This window comes from Triticum urartu, chromosome 7A (genome assembly GCF_056163025.1).
Source record: "Triticum urartu cultivar PI428250 chromosome 7A, HENAU_Tu73, whole genome shotgun sequence".
Lineage (NCBI taxonomy): Eukaryota > Viridiplantae > Streptophyta > Magnoliopsida > Poales > Poaceae > Triticum > Triticum urartu.
In genome coordinates this window covers 345,931,036-345,951,856 of record NC_141879.1, presented here as the reverse complement: position 1 = coordinate 345,951,856, position 20,821 = coordinate 345,931,036, and the positions used below count along the sequence as shown (strand labels likewise).

At 42.6% G+C, this 20,821-nt stretch overlaps 1 protein-coding gene across 1 annotated transcript; it reads right to left on the bottom strand.

Annotated features, from left to right (window-relative positions):
• Positions 1-1,814: 1,814 nt before the first annotated feature.
• LOC147959561 (uncharacterized) lies at positions 1,815-14,504 on the bottom strand. Its single transcript, XM_087534670.1, has 4 exons — positions 14,484-14,504; positions 14,320-14,388; positions 14,064-14,111; positions 1,815-2,003 (listed from the first exon to the last, which is right to left on the bottom strand). Exons 1-4 carry the CDS (start codon positions 14,502-14,504, stop codon positions 1,815-1,817), a joined length of 327 nt encoding a protein of 108 aa, XP_087390796.1.
• Between the last annotated feature and the right edge of the window lie 6,317 nt (positions 14,505-20,821).

Below are 20,821 nucleotides of genomic sequence, written 5' to 3'. Positions count from 1 at the left end.
ACTCAAATAATATTCATGGATACAAATCTGATCATAAACTCGAACTTGATTGAATCCCAACAAACACACCGCAAAAAGTCATTGTATCAAAAGATCTCCAAGAGACCATTGTATTGAGACTCAAACAGAGAGAAGAAGCCATCTAGCTACTGCCTACAGACCCGTAGGTCTATGGTGAACTACTCACGCATCATCGGAGGAGCCCCAATGAGGATGTTCACTACAACAGGAACCCCCCTATAACAACGCTTTTTCCGTATCTAAACGTCCATATATGCGTTGTTAGTATCTTTACCAACGGTTTGGGATCCGTTGCCTTATCCAGTGTTGCTAGCGCATAATGCAACGCTTATACTGGCGTTGGTAAAAGGGGCCGTTGCAAGAGTACAACACATAAAACCAACTTCTACAACACTTCTATATGTTGTTGCTTCATGTAGAGGAATCAAACAGAAAATTTGCAGAACTTCAAGTGTTGGTGCATATATAATGTGATTATTATTATTAAATTGATTCGCCATATAATGGTGATAATTATGCATATCAAGTGAGGAAAAAATAGAATATACACACAAGAGGAAGAGATCATATATTCAATAAAACTGTTGGATTACAATAGTGGATATTATAGGAGGAACATCATCCCAATGTGATCCATAATCTAAATATTTTGTTGAGAGTGAAACTTAAGCCAACAATAATCCATCAACTAGAATTAACTAAAACTTAACCGAGGAACATCATACAACAGGAACAGCATCACTCCAACTTTAACTAAAACTGAAGGCATCCATCATCATCATCATCATCAACGGGAACATCATCATCATCATTGCAGTATACTTGCCACAAACCATAGAATCATCCATATATCTTTTGATTGAATCTACAAAGAAAATAACAAAATGAATTGTTAACACACAATGAACTGACATCATGCAAGTAGGTGAGAGAGGCAGGTTATACGTCACTTACAAAGGTTGAAGGCCATGCAATTTATGTTATACATAGTAGATGGAAATACATCCATAACCTATCTCAAGATCATCATTGATCGGTTAGTATTAGTTTTATACCGCGTTTTGAGGTGTTCAGGTTACAGACTTAAACTATACTAGCAAGAGGAAAATAGTATCTCACACCCTTATCCTAATAAGCATGGTGCTTAACCTACCACAGCTTCGCTTCCTCAATTTCTACATGCTACTACATTTTATAAATAGTAGCTACTTCAAACTTATTCAAGCAGATACTATCTGGTTAATTCCTGTAAAAATAAATTAAGAGGTTAATTAATTAGTCATCCCTTTGAACATTAATGCTCTACTTTTCTGATGCTTGGATTGGATGGGTTAATTAATTAGTCATCCTTTTGAGTGGCAATGCTCTACTTTGTTATCAAAATCCCCCAAAAGACTTTAAGTTGTCACACAGTTGCATGTCTGTGTGTCTTGTCCAGAAGTTGAAGCAACTGTCGTATGTGGCCATTAAGCAAGTTGATGTTACTTTTTGCAAAGAAATATGATCCCGAAAGAACAATTCCCTGAAGCGACTTGGAAAACAAATGGGCTGTCAAGTAACTAACTTCATAATTAAGCATAGAAGTCATCATGGCATCCAACAGAAGATATGAAAGATTTGTAGCTGATCTGCATCAGTACAATTACACCAACATGTAACAACATCACGTTATTTCATCATTGTTCCCTTGGAATCTGTACAGTGTAGTGATGAATATGTGGCACAAGAAAGAGAGGTGGCAACCTGTTTGGTACCATGAAGAAGGCCTTGCTCTTGAGCTAGTGGTCCAGCGCTCATGGACTGAAAGAAACAAGAAGACCAAGATGAAAAATAATCAATAGACCTGTCAAACTGTACTTGGAGACTGACAGCGAGCTCGGGGCTAAGCGCCATCTCGTCCAGCGTCTACATGAGGGCCCTGCCAATGGCAAACTGCCAATACAACTCAAACGCCCCCGCCATCCATCTTCTGATCCCTCACCCTGCCAATCAACATTATCAGAATGCAGAATAGCACCAACAGTTTCACTTTCAGTTTGACAACCTGACCGTCACTTCCAGTAAGATGACCTCACCGTCACCAACAGTTCAATTCCATGCAATCTCTGTTATACATAACAAATTACTAGCATACATAGTAGATGGAAATACATTCATAAATTATCTCAAGGTGATCATTGACCTATTAGTATTAGTTTTGTTATTATTTCTTTGAGTGGTTCAGGTACAGACTTAAACTATATGAGCCTATTATGGGCGTCTTAGTGTATGGCAGATATCGTTGCATAAGTATTAACATTTTCTCTGATTGCTTCCAATGTTGAACATATCCAATGGGATAAAGATACATATTTTTTACGACATGCAGTGCAATATCTGTTGGAGCAACACGAACCTGCACCAATTGTTGGTGTCCCTTCTCCCGCTTCCTCATGAGATCTTGGTCCAAGCATGAGTAAAGTATAATAGAGTAGAAATAGTGTTCCAGTTTGTGCTCGTAAACTTAATTTAAATATTAGTTAGACACCAGTTGTGGTCAAGGGGCCAATTAAGTTATTCAACACATCATGCTAGTTAACATGGGAATTCATGTTTGGGTAAAAATAAATTAATCCGGACAAAATCACTATGTATACAGTATATATAGACAGCCAGAAGGACCTAAATATGAAAATGTTAACAAACGATGGAGAGACATGCTTACAGTTCCTCTGAAGCTACAGACATTTCAGACAACACACTATATATATGCACTGACCATGACTAATCACAACACTTCTTTAATTGGAGTCTGTACAATTTTCTCAAGACATACAAATAACATAATTCAAAAAGCCTTGTGGGTGAATCTTTATTGTAGCGACCAGACCACAAACAGTCTGATCTCTGTGCTCCGGTGTCATCCCTGGATCAGTAATGCTGACACCACACAGTACTCGGAGGATTTATAGCAGAGTAGCAATCATAGACTTATTACATTGAGTGTTTCAAAAGAGAACTTATTACAATAAATATGGCTTAAGGCCATCTAATAATAATAACAGCGGAAGGCTTGGATGATAAGTGAGTCCATCAACTCCAACGGCATCACTGAGTATAGAACCACGACCTAAAACTCCTTAATCATCGTCTGAAAAGTCTGCAACATTAACGTTGCAGCCCGAAAACGGGTCAGCACATGGAATATGCTGGCAAGGTAACACATAGAGAGTAATGGAATGCAACAACTATACTATATGCATATTTGGCTGGTCGAAAGCTCTATGGTTACAGTTTTGCATAAAGCCAGTTTTTCCCTACTTCAAAAGGAATAAATTTAATTACTATCATGGTGGTTGTTAAACATTGAGAATGGTTGACAGCATTCTCAATCCCAATTAAGCTTCATCATTAACCTAACAACATTAATTTTAGAGTAACATGTTGAGATTCATATGATAATCCAGATACTAGATACTCAAGATGTCCATAACCGGGGACACGGCTAATCATGATTAGTTTGTTACACTCTGCAGAGGTTTGCGCACTTTTCCCCACAAGACTCGATCACCTCCGTTGGATTTCTCGCACTACATGGTGTTTGAGAAACGGATGACCGAGACACAGTCTTTCAGAAGCGCTAGCACCTTACGATGGATAGACCGGTACACCTACTTTCTGTTGGAAATATGCCCTAGAGGCAATAATAAATAAGTTATTATTATATTTCCTTGTTCATGATAATCGTTTATTATCCATGCTAGAATTGTACTGATAGGAAACTCAGATACATGTGTGGATACATAGACAACACCATGTCCCTAGTGAGCCTCTAGTTGACTAGCTCGTTGATCAATAGATGGTTATGGTTTCCTAACCATGGACATTGGATGTCGTTGATAACTGGATCACATCATTAGGAGAATGATGTGATGGACAAGACCCAATCCTAAGCATAGCACTAGATCGTGTAGTTCGTATGCTAAAGCTTTTCTAATGTCAAGTATCATTTCCTTAGACCATGAGATTGTGCAACTCCCAGATATCGTAGGAGTGCTTTGGGTGTATCAAACGTCACAACGTAACTGGGTGACTATAAAGGTGCACTACAGGTATCTCCGAAAGTGTCTGTTGGGTTGGCACGAATCGAGACTGGGATTTGTCACTCCGTGTAAACGGAGAGGTATCTCTAGGCCCACTCGGTAGGACATCATCATAATGTGCACAATGTGATCAAGGAGTTGATCACGGGATGATGTGTTACGGAACGAGTAAAGAGACTTGCCGGTAACGAGATTGAACAAAGTATCAGGATACCGACGATCGAATCTCGGGCAAGTATCGTACCGCTAGACAAAGGGAATTGAATACGGGATTGATTAAGTCCTTGACATCGTGGTTCATCCGATGAGATCATCGTGGAACATGTGGGAGCCAACATGGGTATCCAGATCCCACTGTTGGTTATTGACCGGAGAATGTCTCGGTCATGTCTGCATGTCTCCCGAACCCGTAGGGTCTACACACTTAAGGTTCGATGACGCTAGGGCTGTAAAGGAAGTTTGTATGTGGTAACCGAATATTGTTCGGAGTCCCGGATGAGATCCCGGACGTCACGAGTAGTTCCGGAATGGTCCGGAGGTAAAGATTTATATATGGGAAGTCCTGTTTTGGTCACCGGAAGAGTTTCGGGGTTTATCGGTAATGTACCGGGACCACCGGGAGGGTCCCGGGGGTCCACCAAGTGGGGCCACCAACCCCGGAGGCTTGCGTGGGCTAAGAGTGGTGAGGGACCAGCCCCTTAGTGGGCTGGTGCACCTCCCACAAGGGCCCATGGCGCCTAAGAGGTGGAAAGGGGGCAAACCCTAAGGGATATGGGCCTTAAGGCCCATATTGATGCGCCTCCCTCTCCTCTCCCCCTCTTGGCCGCCAGCCTTGATCCCCATCTAGGGCTGCCGCCCCCCTAGGGGGTGGGAACCCTAGAGGGGGCGCAGCCCCTCCCCTTCCCTATATATATGAGGCCTAGGGCTGCCCATAACACACGCGATTCGATCTCTCGTTGGTGCAGCCCTGCATCTCTCTCTCCCTTCTCTTCTGTGGTGCTTGGCGAAGCCCTGCAGGATTGCCACGCTCCTCCATCACCACCACGCCGTTGTGCTGCTGCTGGATGGAGTCTTCCTCAACCCCTCCCTCTCTCCTTTCTAGATCAAGGCGTGGGAGACATCGTCGGGCTGTACGTGTGTTGAACGCGGAGGTGCCGTCCGTTCGGCACTAGGATCATCGGTGATTTGAATCACGACGAGTACGACTCCATCAACCCCGTTCTCTTGAACGCTTCCACGCGCGATCTACAAGGGTATGTAGATCCACTCCTCCCTCGTTGCTAGATGACTTCATAGATTGATCTTGGTGACACGTAGGAAAATTTTGATTTATTGCTACGTTCCCCAACAGTGGCATCATTAGCTAGGTCTATGCGTAGTTTCTATGCACGAGTAGAACACAAAGTAGTTGTGGGCGTTGATTTTGTTCAATATGCTTGCCGTTACTAGTCTTATCTTGATTCGGCGGCATCGTGGGATGAAGCGGCCCGGACCGACCTTACACGTACTCTTACGTGAGACAGGTTCCACCGACTGACATGCACTAGTTGCATAAGGTGGCTAGCGGGTGTCTGTCTCTCTCACTTTAGTCGGATCGGATTCGATGAAAAGGGTCCTTATGAAGGTTAAATAGCAATTGGCATATCACGTTGTGGTTTTGCGTAGGTAAGAAACATTCTTGCTAGAAACCCATAGCAGCCACGTAAAACATGCAAACAACAATTAGAGGACGTCTAACTTGTTTTTGCAGGGTATGCTATGTGATGTGATATGGCCAAAGGATGTGATGAATGATATATGTGATGTATGAGATTGATCATGTTCTTGTAATAGGAATCACGACTTGCATGTCGATGAGTATGACAACCGGCAGGAGCCATAGGAGTTGTCTTAATTTATTTATGACCTGCGTGTCAACATAAACGTCATGTAATTACTTTACTTTATTGCTAACCGTTAGCTGTAGTAGTAGAAGTAATAGATGACGTGACAAATTCAAGAAGACACGATGATGGAGATCATGATGATAGAGATCATGGTGTCATGCCGGTGACAAGATGATCATGGAGCCCCAAGATGGAGATCAAAGGAGCTATATGATATTGGCCATATCATGTCACTACTATTTGATTGCATGTGATGTTTATCATGTTTTTGCATCTTGTTTACTTAGAATGACGGTAGTAAATAAGATGATCCCTCATAACAATTTCAAGAAGTGTTCTCCCCTAACTGTGCACCGTTGCTAAAGTTCGTCATTTCGAAGCACGCCGTGATGATCGGGTGTGATAGATCCTTACGTTGACATACAACGGGTGTAAGACAGTTTTACACATGCAAAACACTTAGGGTTAAGTTGACGAGCCTAGCATGTACAGACATGGCCTCGGAACACAGAAGACCGAAAAGTCGAGCATGAGTCGTATAGAAGATACGATCAACATGAAGATGTTCACCGACGTTGGCTAGTCCGTCTCACGTGATGATCGGACACGGCCTAGTTGAATCGGATCATGTAATCACTTAGATGACTAGAGGGATGTCTATCTGAGTGGGAGTTCATAAGATGAACTTAATTATCCTGAACATAGTCAAAAGGATTTTGCAAATTATGTCGTAGCTCATGCTATAGTTCTACTATTTAGATATGTTCCTAGAGAAATATTAGTTGAAAGTTGATAGTAGCAATTATGCGGACTAGGTCCGTAAATTGAGGATTGTCCTTGTTGCTTCTTAGAAGGCTTATGTCCTTAATGCACCGCTCAGTATGCTGAACCTTGAACGTCGTCTGTGGATGTTGCGAACATCTGGCATACACGTTTTGATAACTACGTGATAGTTCAGTTAAACGGTTTAGAGTTGAGGCACCGAAGACGTTTTTGAAACGTTGCGAAACATATGAGATGTTTTGAGGGCTGAAATTGGGATTTCAGGCTCGTGCCCACGTCAAGAGGTATAAGACCTCCGACGATTTTCTTAGCCTGCAAACTAAGGGAGAAAAGCTCAATTGTTGAGCTTGTGCTCAGATTGTCTGAGTACAACAATCATTTGAATCGAGTGGGAGTTGATCTTCCAGATAAGATAGTGATGTTTCTCCGAAGTCATTACCACCAAGCTGCTAGAGCTTCGTGATGAACTATAATGTATCAGGAACATATATGATGATCCTTGAGATATTCGCGATGTTTGACACCGCGAAAGTAGAAATCAAGAAGGAGCATCAATTGTTGATGGTTAGTGAAACCACTAGTTTCAAGAAGGGCAAGGGCAAGAAGGGATACTTCATGACACGGCAATTCAGCTGCTGCTCTAGTGAAGAAACCCAAGGTTGAACCCAAACCCGAGACTAAGTGCTTCTGTAATAAGGGGAACAACCACTGGAGCAGAATTACCCTAGATACTTGGTAGATTAGAAGGCTGGCAAGGTCGATAGAAGTATATTGGATATACATTGTGTTGATGTGTACTTTACTAGTACTCCTAGTAGCACCAGGGTATTAGATACCGGTTCGGTTGCTAAGTGTTAGTAACTCGAAATAAAAGCTACGGAATAAACGGAGACTAGCTAAAGGTGAGCTGATGATATGTGTTGGAAGTGTTTCCAATGTTGATATAATCAAATATCGTACGCTCCTTCTACCATCGAGATTGGTGTTTGTGTTGAGCATAGACATGATTGGATTATGTCTATCGCAATACGGTTATTCATTTAAGGAGAATAATGGTTACTCTGTTTATTTGAATAATACCTTCAAATGGTCTTACACCTAAAATGAATGGTTTATTGAATCTCGATTGTAGTGATACACATGTTCATGCCAAAACATAGTAATGATAGTACCACCTACTTGTGGCACTGCCACGTAAGTCATATCGGTATAAAACGCATTAAGAAGCTCCATGTTGATGGATCTTTGGACTCACTCATTTTTGAAAAGTTTGAGACATGCGAACCATGTCTATTGGTGTGTATGCATGAAGAAACTCCATGCAAATGGACCGTTTGGACTCACTTGATTTTGAATCACTTGAGGCATGCAAATCATACCACATGGGCAAGATGACTGAAAGCCTCGGTTTCAGTAAAATGGAACTAGAAAGCAAATTGTTGGAAGTAATACATTTTGATGTGTGTAGTCCAATGAGTGCTGAGGCAAGTAGTGGATATCGTTATGTTCTTTCTTCACAGATGATTTGAGTAGATGTTGAGTACATTTACTTGATGAATCACGAGTCTGAATTATTGAAAGGTTCAAGTAATTTCAGTGTGAAGTTGAAAGATCGTCGTGACAAGAGGATAAAAGATCTATGATATGATCATAGAGATGAATATCTGAATTACGAGTTTGGCACAAAATTAAGACATTGTGGAAATCGTTTCACAACTAATACAGCCTGGAACACCATAGTGTGATGGTGTGTCCGAACATCATAACTGCACCCTATTGGATATGATGCATACCATGATGTCTCTTATCGAATTACCACGATAGTTTATGGGTTAGGCATTAGAGACAACCACATTCACTTTAAATAGGGCACCATGTAATTCCGATGAGATGACACCATATGAACTATGGTTTAGAGAAACCTAAGCTGTCATTTCTTAAAAGTTTGGGGCTGCGACGCTTATGTGGAAAAGTTTCAGGCTGATAAGCTCGAACCCAAAGCGGATAAATGCATCTTCATAGGACAACCCAAAAATAGTTGGGTATACCTCCTGTCTCAGATCCGGAAGCAATAAAGGATTGTTTCTAGAATCGGGTCCTTTCTCGAGGAAAAGTTTCTCTCGAAAGAATTGAGTGGGAGGATGGTGGAGACTCGATGAGGTTGTTGAACCGTCTCTTCAACTAGTGTGTGGCAGGGCACAGGAAGTTGTTCCTGTGGCACCTACACCAATTGAAGTAGAAGCTTATGATAGTGATCATGAAACTTCAGATCAAGTCACTACCAAACCTCGTAGGACGACGAGGATGCGTACTACTTCAGAGTGGTACATAATCCTGTCTTGGAAGTCTTGTTGCTAGACAACAATGAACCTACGAGCTATGGAGAAGCGATGGTGGGCCCGGATTCCGATAAATGGCTCGAGGCCATAAAATCCGAGAGAGGATCCATGTATGAAAACAAAGTGTAGACTTTGGAAGAACTACTTGATGGTCGTAAGGCTGTTGAGTATAGATGGATTTTAAAAGGAAGACGGACAATGATGGTAAATGTCAACATTAAGAAAGCTTGACTTGTCGTTAAGATGTTTTCTGACAAGTTCAAGGAGTTGACTACGGTGAGATTTTCTCACTCGTAGCGATGCTAAGAGTCTGTTGGAATCATATTAGCAGTCACTGCATTATTTATGAAATCTTGCAGATAGGATGTCAATACATTGTTTCCTCGATGATTTTCTTGAGGAAAGGTTGTATGTGATACAACCGAAAGGTTTTGTCAATCCTGAAAAGATGCTAATAAGGATGCAAAGCTCCAGCAATCCTTCTGAGGACTGGAGTGAGCATCTCGGAGTTGGAATGTACACTTTGATGAGATGATCAAAGATTTTGGGTTTATACAAAGTTTATGAGAAACTTGTATTTCCAAAGAAGTGAGTGGGAGCACTATAGAATTTCTGATAAGTATATGTTGACATATTGTTGATCAGAAATGACGTAGAATTTCTGGAAAGCATATAGGGTTATTTGGAAAGTATTTTTCAATGGAAAGCCTGGATTAAGCTACTTGAACATTGAGCATCAAGATCTATAAGGATAGATCAAAACGCTTAATGGTACTTTCAAATGAGCACATACCTTGACATGATCTTGAAGTTGTTCAAGATGGATTAGTCAAAGAAGGAGTTCTTGCCTGAGTTGTAAGGTATAAAGTTAAGACTTAAAGCTCGACCACGGCAAAATAGAGAGAAAGGACGAAGGTCGTCTCCTATGCTTAAGACATAGGCTCTACAGTATGCTATGCTGTGTACCGCACATGAAGTGTGCCTTGCCATGAGTCAGTCAAGGGGTACAAGAGTGATCCAAGAATGGATCATAGGACAGTGGTCAAAGTTATCCTTACTAACTAGTGGACTAAGGAATTTTCTCGATTATGGAGGTGGTAAAAGAGTTCGTCGTAAAGGGTTACGCCGATGCAAACTTTGACACTAATCCAGATTATTCTGAGTAGTAAACTGGATTCGTATAGTAGAACAGTTATTTGGAATAGCTCCAAATAGAACATGGTAGCTGCATCTAGGAGATGACATAGAGATTTGTAAAGCACACACGGATCTGAAAGGTTCAGACCCGTTGACTATAACCTCTCTCACAAGCATAACATGATCAAACCCAGAACTCATCGAGTGTTAGTCACATGGTAAATGTGAACTAGATTATTGACTCTAGTAAACTCTTTGGGTGTTAGTCACATGGGGATGTGACCTTGAGTGTTAATCACATATCGATGTGAACTAGATTATGGACTCTAGTGCAAGTGGGAGACTGTTGGAAATATGCCCTAGAGGCAATAATAAATAAGTTATTATTATATTTCCTTGTTCATGATAATCGTTTATTATCCATGCTAGAATTGTACTGATAGGAAACTCAGATACATGTGTGGATACATAGACAACACCATGTCCCTTGTGAGCCTCTAGTTGACTAGCTCATTAATCAATAGATTGTTATGGTATCCTAACCATGGACATTGGATGTCGTTGATAATGGGATCACATCATTAGGAGAATGATGTGATGGACAAGACCCAATCCTAAGCATAGCACTAGATCGTGTAGTTCGTATGCTAAAGCTTTTCTAATGTCAAGTATCATTTCCTTAGACCATGAGATTGTGCAACTCCTGGATACCGTAGGAGTGCTTTGGGTGTATCAAAAGTCACAACGTAACTGGGTGACTATAAAGGTGCACTACAGGTATCTCCGAAAGTGTCTGTTGGTTGGCACGAATCGAGACTGGGATTTGTCACTCCGTGTAAGCGGAGAGGTATCTCTGGGCCCACTCGGTAGGACATCATCATAATGTGCACAATGTGATCAAGGAGTTGATCACGGGATGATGTGTTACGGAATGAGTAAAGAGACTTGCCGGTAATGAGATTGAACAAAGTATCAGGATACCGACGATCGAATCTCGGGCAAGTATCGTACCGCTAGACAAAGGGAATGGAATACGGGATTGATTAAGTCCTTGACATCGTGGTTCATCCGATGAGATCATCGTGGAACATGTGGGAGCCAACATGGGTATCCAGATCCCGCTGTTGGTTATTGACCGGAGAACGTCTCGGTCATGTCTGCATGTCTCCCGAACCCGTAGGGTCTACACACTTAAGGTTCGATGACGCTAGGGTTGTAAAGGAAGTTTGTATGTGGTAACTGAATATTTTTCGGAGTCCCGGATGAGATCCCGGACGTCACGAGGAGTTCCGGAATGGTCCGGAGGTAAAGATTTATATATGGGAAGTCCTGTTTTGGTCACCGGAAGAGTTTCGGGGTTTATCGGTAATGTACCGGGACCACCGGGAGGGTCCCGGGGGTCCACCAAGTGGGGCCACCAACCCCGGAGGCTTGCGTGGGCTAAGAGTGGTGAGGGAACAGCCCCTTAGTGGGCTGGTGTACCTCCCACAAGGGCCCATGGCGCCTAAGAGGTGGAAAGGGGGCAAACCCTAAGGGATATGGGCCTTAAGGCCCATATTGATGCGCCTCCCTCTCCTCTCCCCCTCTTGGCCGCCAGCCTTGATCCCCATCTAGGGCTGCCGCCCCCCTAGGGGGTGGGAACCCTAGAGGGGGCGCAGCCCCTCCCCTTCCCTATATATATGAGGCCTAGGGCTGCCCATAACACACGCGATTCGATCTCTCGTTGGTGCAGCCCTGCATCTCTCTCTCCCTTCTCTTCTGTGGTGGTTGGCGAAGCCCTGCAGGATTGCCACGCTCCTCCATCACCACCACGCCGTTGTGCTGCTGCTGGATGGAGTCTTCCTCAACCCCTCCCTCTCTCCTTGCTGGATCAAGGCGTGGGAGACATCGTCGGGCTGTACGTGTGTTGAACGCGGAGGTGCCGTCCGTTCGGCACTAGGATCATCGGTGATTTGAATCACGACGAGTACGACTCCATCAACCCCGTTCTCTTGAATGCTTCCGCGCGCGATCTACAAGGGTATGTAGATCCACTCCTCCCTCGTTGCTAGATGACTTCATAGATTGATCTTGGTGACACGTAGGAAAATTTTGATTTATTGCTACGTTCCCCAACACTTTCCCCTACATCTGCTAGTCTACCCTATAAGAGTTCGCACGACTTAATCAACTATGCCAGAGCCCATAATGGCTTGTGGCTGCACACGGAAGTTTCTAGTTTGAAAAATATCATGATCCCTTTGAGCCTGGGTGGCGGTCCAAAAGAAAACAGGCAGGTCCTCGAATACCCAGGTGCCTCAATCCACCCAGTTGTGTGTTTAAGTTGCCACCTTAGATAAACCATTAATTATCAATCTCACATCTGTCATGGATTTCACTCACCCAATCCACGTCTACTAGCATAGCATGGCATAATAAGCAAACGTAGAAGTAACTCCCAAAGGTTAGATAATAAACAGGTAATAGGTACTACCTCATCTACTTCCCATCCCACAGTTTAATTAGATCCTAATCATGCAATGTGTGAAGATTGATCTAATGCAAAAAAACTGGGTTGTAGAAAAGGTGTGATCAAAGTGTTACTTGCCTTGCTCATGATCCGTGAAACCTAACGATTCGAAGTAACAGGCGGCGCACTCCGGGTACTCTATCGCAGGAAAACAAACAAGCATACAATAAGTACTCATCTAATGCACAGGTAAAACTCAAATAAGAGATCTAACCAGAAGGTTCAACTTAAGAACTCCGGTTGGCAAAAAGAATCAAATCGAACGAAGCAAAGAGAGTCAAACGGCGAAACAAAACAACTTCGTTCTAGTAATCTGAACCTAAGTCAAGTTTTACAGTAGCAAAAACTTGTTTAAGTTGATTATTCGGATAGAGGGTTTCGAGACGAAACTCCAGGCGCTTGAATCGCCTGATTCCGATAAACGAGCGAAAAGAAAAACTAAAACGAAAATCGGATCAGAAATCGCGATCAGAAAATAACCGCGGAAAATCTGACGAAAAAGAAAAACGACGAACGGATTTTTTTTAAACGGCATAGATTTCGAGGTGCAGCGAACCTCGGGCGACACGCGGCTCCGGCGGATCGGCGGCGGCGGCGGCTGGTGGGCTGGCTCGGGCCCGAGGCGCGGCTTATAAAGGCCACGGCCAGGCGGAGTCATGGCCGAGTACGGCCCATAGTCGGTTCCGCTTTTTTTTCGCTCGGAAGAAAAAAAATAAAAGAAATACTAAACGGACTCCAAAAATCCCGAAATAAATTTTCCCGAGCTTCTAAAATCAAGACCGACAAAGTGAACATTTATTTGGGCCCTAAATGCAATTTTGAAAAACGCGCATTTTTCCTAATTCAAATAAAAACAACAACAAAAAACTCCAAAATAAAACTATTTGATTTTTTTATTAAATCCTCAATATTTCTATATTTTGGGAAAGTCATTTTATTCCCTCTCTCATATTTTTGTAATAGAAATAATTGATGATAAAATAAATAAAATCAAATGATCCTATTCTCAAAATTTGAGAAAAAACTCAAACATGAAAATAACGAAATCCCCAACTCTCTCCGTGGGTCCTTGAGTTGCTTAGAATTTTCTAGGATCAAAACCCAAAGCAAATAAAATATGATATGCATTATGATCTAATGTATAACATTCGAAATTGAAAATTTGGGATGTTACATTTATTGTTTGAGAACATGAAAGGGTGGAAAAACGCCAATTTCAGAACAAAATTAAGGACTACTTCAGAACCACACACACCATTACTCAGGATTTATACAACTAGTATATTTTGGAATGTGGCTTAATTACCTTATTATGTTTTCTGTAAGTGGCAGCTCTGAAATCAAAATCATGAAACTGCAGAGGAACGATACACATGCTGTTAGAAACTAATGTTTAGAATATTGATTCTATAATAATAATTGTAGGATGTTCTACTGAAGCCTCATTAATTAATCTACCATGTAAACATGAACCTGTACAAGTGAAGTACTCTTTGCTATTCAAAGCAATGGTTCCAGATGTACCACAAACCAGAGCAGAACGGAGGAGGGGACCAACTCACCTGATGCCAGAGGAGGAGGAAGAAGCTCCATGGCTTCTTGTCTCGAGCAGCAGCAAGTCTGTCCGCTGGCTATTCCTCCCTGCACACCTACATGCGAAGAGAAAAGCAGAGGTTAGAGAAAGGGGGAGAAGAGAGGATGAAGCCAGGGGAGGGGATGCACTCACCGGACGAAAGGAGGATGACATGGACACAAGCTCCCGAGCCGACTTCCGAAACCCTAGCCACGGGGGGAGGGTCGAGGGTGGGCTTTGGTGGCCGTGACCACTGGATCTAGCCATATGGGAGGGCGGTGCGGTGCGAGGGGACCTTCAATTGTGCTTCGCGGTGGCAGGATTCAATGGATGACTAAATCAGCCGCTGCAGGTGGCGCAGGGAGGAGCCACGTGGTGAGAGAGAGACGGGACGTGGTAGGCATGGGTGGGTTGGGGATGCGGCGAATCCGGCAGCCACCAGGGTTGCGAGGTGGGAGGAGGGCAGGGGCAGGGCCGGCGGCGAGGTGGTTTGGAGGAGGTAGATTAGGCCGTGGATGGCGGCGATTTGGGAGAGATGAGAGGATCAGGGGCTCTGTTTCTCACGCGTCTCTTTATCCTTTCCTCTGTTTATTTCTTTTTCATATGTACTACCACCTACAACTCTACAACGCCTATGCTACAACCATAATATGTGTATCTACTAAAAAATTTACAACACACAGTCAAAATGTTGTACAATTTGTGTTGCTTTATAGGGGGTATCCTTGTAGTGGTTGAACCCCTCCGTGATCGTGTTCCCCTCTGGCAAAGTGCCAGAATAGGGATCTAGATTCGATCTCATGGTTCTGGAACTTGTGGCGGATGGAATTGTGTTTCTTCCACTCCCCTAGGGTTTCTAGAATATTTGGGTATTTATAGAGCTGAGAGGCGGTGGAGGAGACCCCCGTGGCCCCCACAACCCAATAGGGTGTGTCCTGATGTCTTATGGGCCCCACATGCTTCCTCTAGGTGCTTCCGTGGCTCCCATGTTGTCTTTTGGTCCAAAAGAAATCTCCAAAAATTTCGCTACGTTTGCACTCCATTTGTTTGGGATATTCTGCAAAGTAAAAAACAAGCAAAAAACAACAACTGGCACTGGGCACTATGTCAATAGGTTAGTCCCAAAAAATGATATAAAGTTGCAATAAAATGATTGTAAAGCATCCAAGAATGATACTATAATAGCATGGAACAATAAAAAATCATAGATACGTTGGAGACGTATCAGCATCCCCAGGCTTAATTCCTGCTTGTCCTCGAGTAGGTAAATGATAAAAACAGAATTTTTGATGTGGAATGTTGCCTAACATGTTCATCACATATTCTTTTCTTTTGTAGCATGGACATTTGGTCTTTTAGATGGTTCATAGCAATAGTATATATTTGACATGAAGACTTCAATACTCAAGCATATCAAGAAGCAACCATGTCTTTCAAAATATCAACACTAAAGAAAGTTATCCCTAGCCCATCATGCTCAATCATTCATCCATTCCCGGAACACACTCAAATATTAGCTACATCTAATGCTCAAGTATGATCATAGTGCTCCCCAGTTGGTGCTTTATAAGAGAAGATGGAGACTCAAATATTTTTTTTGCATAAAAGTAATCGATAGGCCCTTCGCAGAGGGAAGCAGAGATTTGTGGAGGTTCCAGAGCTGAAAGCTTAAATTGAGTAATTCCCAATATTTTGGTAGGCATACTTTTCCCATCAACGAGAACGACTGAGTAGTGCCCAATATTTTCCGAGCTCGATACATCATACACGGTTCCCAAACATAAAATAAAGTTTATTCCTTTTTCCATAATTCTTTCACAATCCATGGCTAGCCATTGATATGTCCCCATCGTATCTACTTTTCCAAACTCTTTTTACCCTTGTTTTGGACTCTAATTTGCATGATTTGAATGGAACTAACCCGGACTGACGCTGTTTTCAGCAGAATTGCCATGGTGTTATTTTTTGCAGAAATCAAAGTTCTCGGATTGACCTGAAAATTTACGAAGAATTTTTGTGGAATATGTAAAAAATACCAGCGCAAGAATTAATTAGAGGGGGTCCACCCAGAGGCCACAAGCCTGGGGGCACGTCTAGAGGGCTTGTGGGCCCCCTGGACCTGCTCCGACCCTAAATCCAACTCTATATAACCCTATTCGTGGAGAAAAAACCCAGAGAGAAGGATTCACTGTGTTTTACGATACGGAGTCGCCACCGCCTCCTGTTCTTCATTGGGACGGCTGATCTGGAGTCCGTTCGAGGCTCCCGAGAGGGGGATTCGTTGCCATCACCATCACCAACCTTCCTCCATCACCAATTTCATGATGTTCACCGCTGTGCGTGAGTAATTCCATCGTAGGCTTGCTGGACGGTGGTGGGTTGGATGAGATTTATCATGTAATCGAGTTAGTTTTGTTAGGGTTTGATCCCTAGGATACACTATATTATGAGATTGATGTTTCTATGACTTTGCTATGCTTAATGCTTGTCACTAGGGCCCGAGTGCCATGATTTAAGATCTGAACCTATTATGTTTTCATGAATATATGTGTGTTCTTGATCCTATCTTGCAAGTTGTAGACACCTATTATGAGTTATGATCCACATACCCCAAGGTGACAATATTTGGGATTCTTTCCGGTGATTACCGTAGTTTGAGGAGTTCATGTATTCACTAAGTGCTAATGATTTGGTCTGGTTCTCTATTAAAAGGATGCCTTAATATCCCTTAGTTTCCATTAGGACCCTGCTACCATGGGAGCGTAGGACAATAGATGTCATGCAAGTTCTTTTCCATAAGCATGCAAGACTATATACAGAATACATGCCTACATTATATTGATGAAATGGAGCTTGTTCTGTGTCACCCTAGGTTATGATTGTTACATGATGAATATTATCCAACACAATTATCATTGCCGATCCATTGCCTATGAGCTTTTCACATATTGATCTTTGCTAAGTTACTTTCGTTGTTACTGCCATTACAATCACTACAAAACTGCTACTATTACTTTTGCCACAGTTGCCGTGACTTCCATACTACTTTGCTACTAAATACTTTGCTGCAGATATTAAGTCTTACAGGTGTGATTGAATTGATAACTCAACTGCTAATACTCGTGAACATTATTTGCCTCCCTTGTGCCGAATCAATAAATTTGGGTTGAATACTCTACCCTCGAAAACTGTTGTGATCCCCTATACTTGTGGGCTATCAAGACCTTTTCTGGCGCCGTTGCTAGGTAGCATAGCTCTTTTCTCTGAGTTGCTTGGGATTTATATCTGTTGATCACTATGAGGATCTGAAAGATACCAGAACCAAGATTTTTCCCTCTACTACAAGGGGAGGTAAGGAACTGCCATCTAGCTCTGCACTTGATTGACCTTCCATTTTGAGTAATCTTGTAACACCACCACATGCTATGAATTCTGATATGCCGCAAGTAATTGATGATGCTACTTCTGCTATGCATGATGCTTATGATGATACTACTACTTTTCTTGATAATAATGTGCCACTCGGTGAATTTCTTGATGACCAACTTGCTAGAGCTAAATATATTGAGAATGCTGAAACTGATGAAATTATTGAAACTGGACACTTTGAAACACCTGTTATACCTAGCTCTCCTATATATGAATTTCCTGTTATACCTGAGGGTTATGTTATGGATGAAGAGGTAGCTAGGGACTTTCTTGCTTGTAAGGATAGAGATGATCTTAATAAATTACTATGCAGGTGGAAAGAAAAATCTTTGAATGCTAGAATGCTATACGATCCTACATTTGATATGTCACCTATATTTGTTACTGATAAGGATTATGAATTCTTTGTCGATCCTGAGTTAATTACTTTGGTTGAATCTGATCCTTTACATGGTTATGACTCTGAAACTGTTGTGGCACATTTTACTAAGTTGAATGACATAGCCACCCTATTTGCTCATAAGGAAAAAAATCTATTACTATATTCTTAAGTTGTTTCATTTCTCATTAAAGGGTGATGCTCAGATATGGTTTAATTCTTTTTCTCATGGTTGTGTGCGTAGTTCCCAGGATATGATATACTACTTCTCTGAAAAATATTTTCCTGCTCATGTGTCGGTGGAAACGACACCTACGGGATCACATGGGTCCCTTCTATGGTTTGGCACGGAAGACGGGTGTGCAAAGAGCAGATCTAATGATCAGCATGACGGATTTTTACCTAGGGTCGGGCCATTGAGCAGCGTAAAACCCTAGTCCTTCTTGAGTGTATATTCTGTGTTCTTGAGCTTCGGCTCCCTGCTATGCAGGCAAGCTGGACCGAGATGTCCAAAAGTCCGAATCTTTCTCCAGTATGCCGTGGGCCTCCCTTTATATGTCCAAGGGGTGGCCACAGTGGCATACAGGAGGTGTAAAGTAGCTACAGTGTCTACGTTTATCATCGAAGTCTTAGGACAAACACATTAATGTTGGGGAACGCAGTAATTTCAAAACATTTCCTATGCACATGCAAGATCTATCATGGTGATGCATAGCAACGAGAGGGGAAGAGTGTTTTCCACGTACCCTAGTAGACCATAATCGGAAGCGTTAAGACAATGCGGTTGATGTAGTCGTACGTCCTCATGATCCGACCGATCCTAATACCGAAAGTACGACACCTCCACGATCTGCACATGTTCGGCTTGGTGATGTCCCACGAACTCTCATCCAGCTGAGTGTCGAGGGAGAGCTTCGTCATCATGACAGCGTGATGCCGGTGATGATGAAGCTACCGGCGCAGGGCTACACCTAAGAACAACGGCTATATGACCGAGGTGGATTATGGTGGAGGGGGGCACCGCACATGGCTAAGAGATCAATGATCAACTTGTGTGTTCTAGGGTGCCCATGCCCCCATATATAAAGGAGAAAGGGGGAGGCCGGCCGGCCCCTGGGGCTCACCAAGGAGGGGAGGAGTCCTCCTAGTAGGAGTAGGACTCCCCCTTTCCTAGTCCAACTAGGAGGAGGAAGGGGGAAGGAAGGAGAGGGAGAGAGGGAGGGAAAGAGGGGGCGCCGCCCCCTCCTTGTCCTATTTGGACTTCTCAAGGGGGGGTGCGACCAGCCCTAAGGCCACCACCTCTCTCTCTCACAAGGCCCATGTTGGCCCATTAGTTCCCTCGGGGGTTTCGATAACCCCCGGCACTCCGATAATTATCCGGTGACCCCCGGAACTCATCCGGTGTCCAAATATAGTCATCCAATATATCAATCTTTATGTCTCGACCATTTAGAGACTCCTCGTCATGTCCGTGATCACATCCGGGACTCCGGACTATCTTCGGTACATCAAAACACATAAACTCATAATACCGATCGTCACCGAACGTTAAGCGTGCGGACCCTACGGGTTCTAGAACTATGTAGACATGACCAAGACACGTCTCCGGTCAATAACCAATAGAGGAACCCGGATGTTCATATTGGCTCTCACATATTCTACGAAGATATTTATCAGTCAAACTGCATAATGATATACGTTGTTCCCTTTGTCTTTGGCATGTTACTTGCCCGAGATTCGATCGTCAGTATCTCAATACCTAGTTTAATCTCGTTACTAGCAAGTCTCTTTACTCATTCCGTAATGCACCATCCCGTAACTAACTCATTAGTCGGATTGCTTGCAAGGCTTTATAGTGATGTGCATTACCGAGAGGGCCCAGAGATACCTCTCCGATACACAGAGTGACAAATCCTAATCTCGATCTATGCCAATTCAGCAAACACCATCGGAGACACTTGTAGAGCATCTTTATAGTCACCCAGTTACATTGTGAGGTTTGATAGCACACTAAGTGTTCCTCCGGTATTCGGGAGTTGTATGATCTTATAGTTATAGGAACATGTATAAGTTATGGAAAAAGCAATAGCAACAAACTAAATGATCATCGTGCTAAGCTAACGGATGGGTCCAGTCAATCACATCATTCTCCAATTATGTGATCCCGTTAATCAAATAACAACTCATGTCTATGGTCAGGAAACATAACCATCATTGATTCAACGAGCTAGTCAAGTAGAGGCATACTAGTGACACTCTGTTTGTCTATGTATTCATGCATGTACTAAGTTTCCGGTTAATACAATTCTAGCATGAATAATAAACATTTATCATGATATAAGGAAATATAAATAACAAATTTATTATTGCCTCTAGGGCATATTTCCTTTAGTCTCCCACTTGCACTAGAGTTAATAATCTAGATTACATTGCAATGATTCTAACACCCATGGATTCTTGGTGCTGATCATATTTTGCTCGTGAGAGAGGCTTAGTCAATGGGTCTACAACATTCAGATCCGTATGTATCTTGCAAATCTCTATGTCTCCCTCCTTGACTTGATTGCGGATGGAATTGAAGCATCTCTTGATGTGCTTGGTTCTCTTGTGAAATTTGGATTCCTTTGCCAAGACAATTGCACCAGTATTGTCACAAAAGATTTTCATTGGACCCGATGTACTA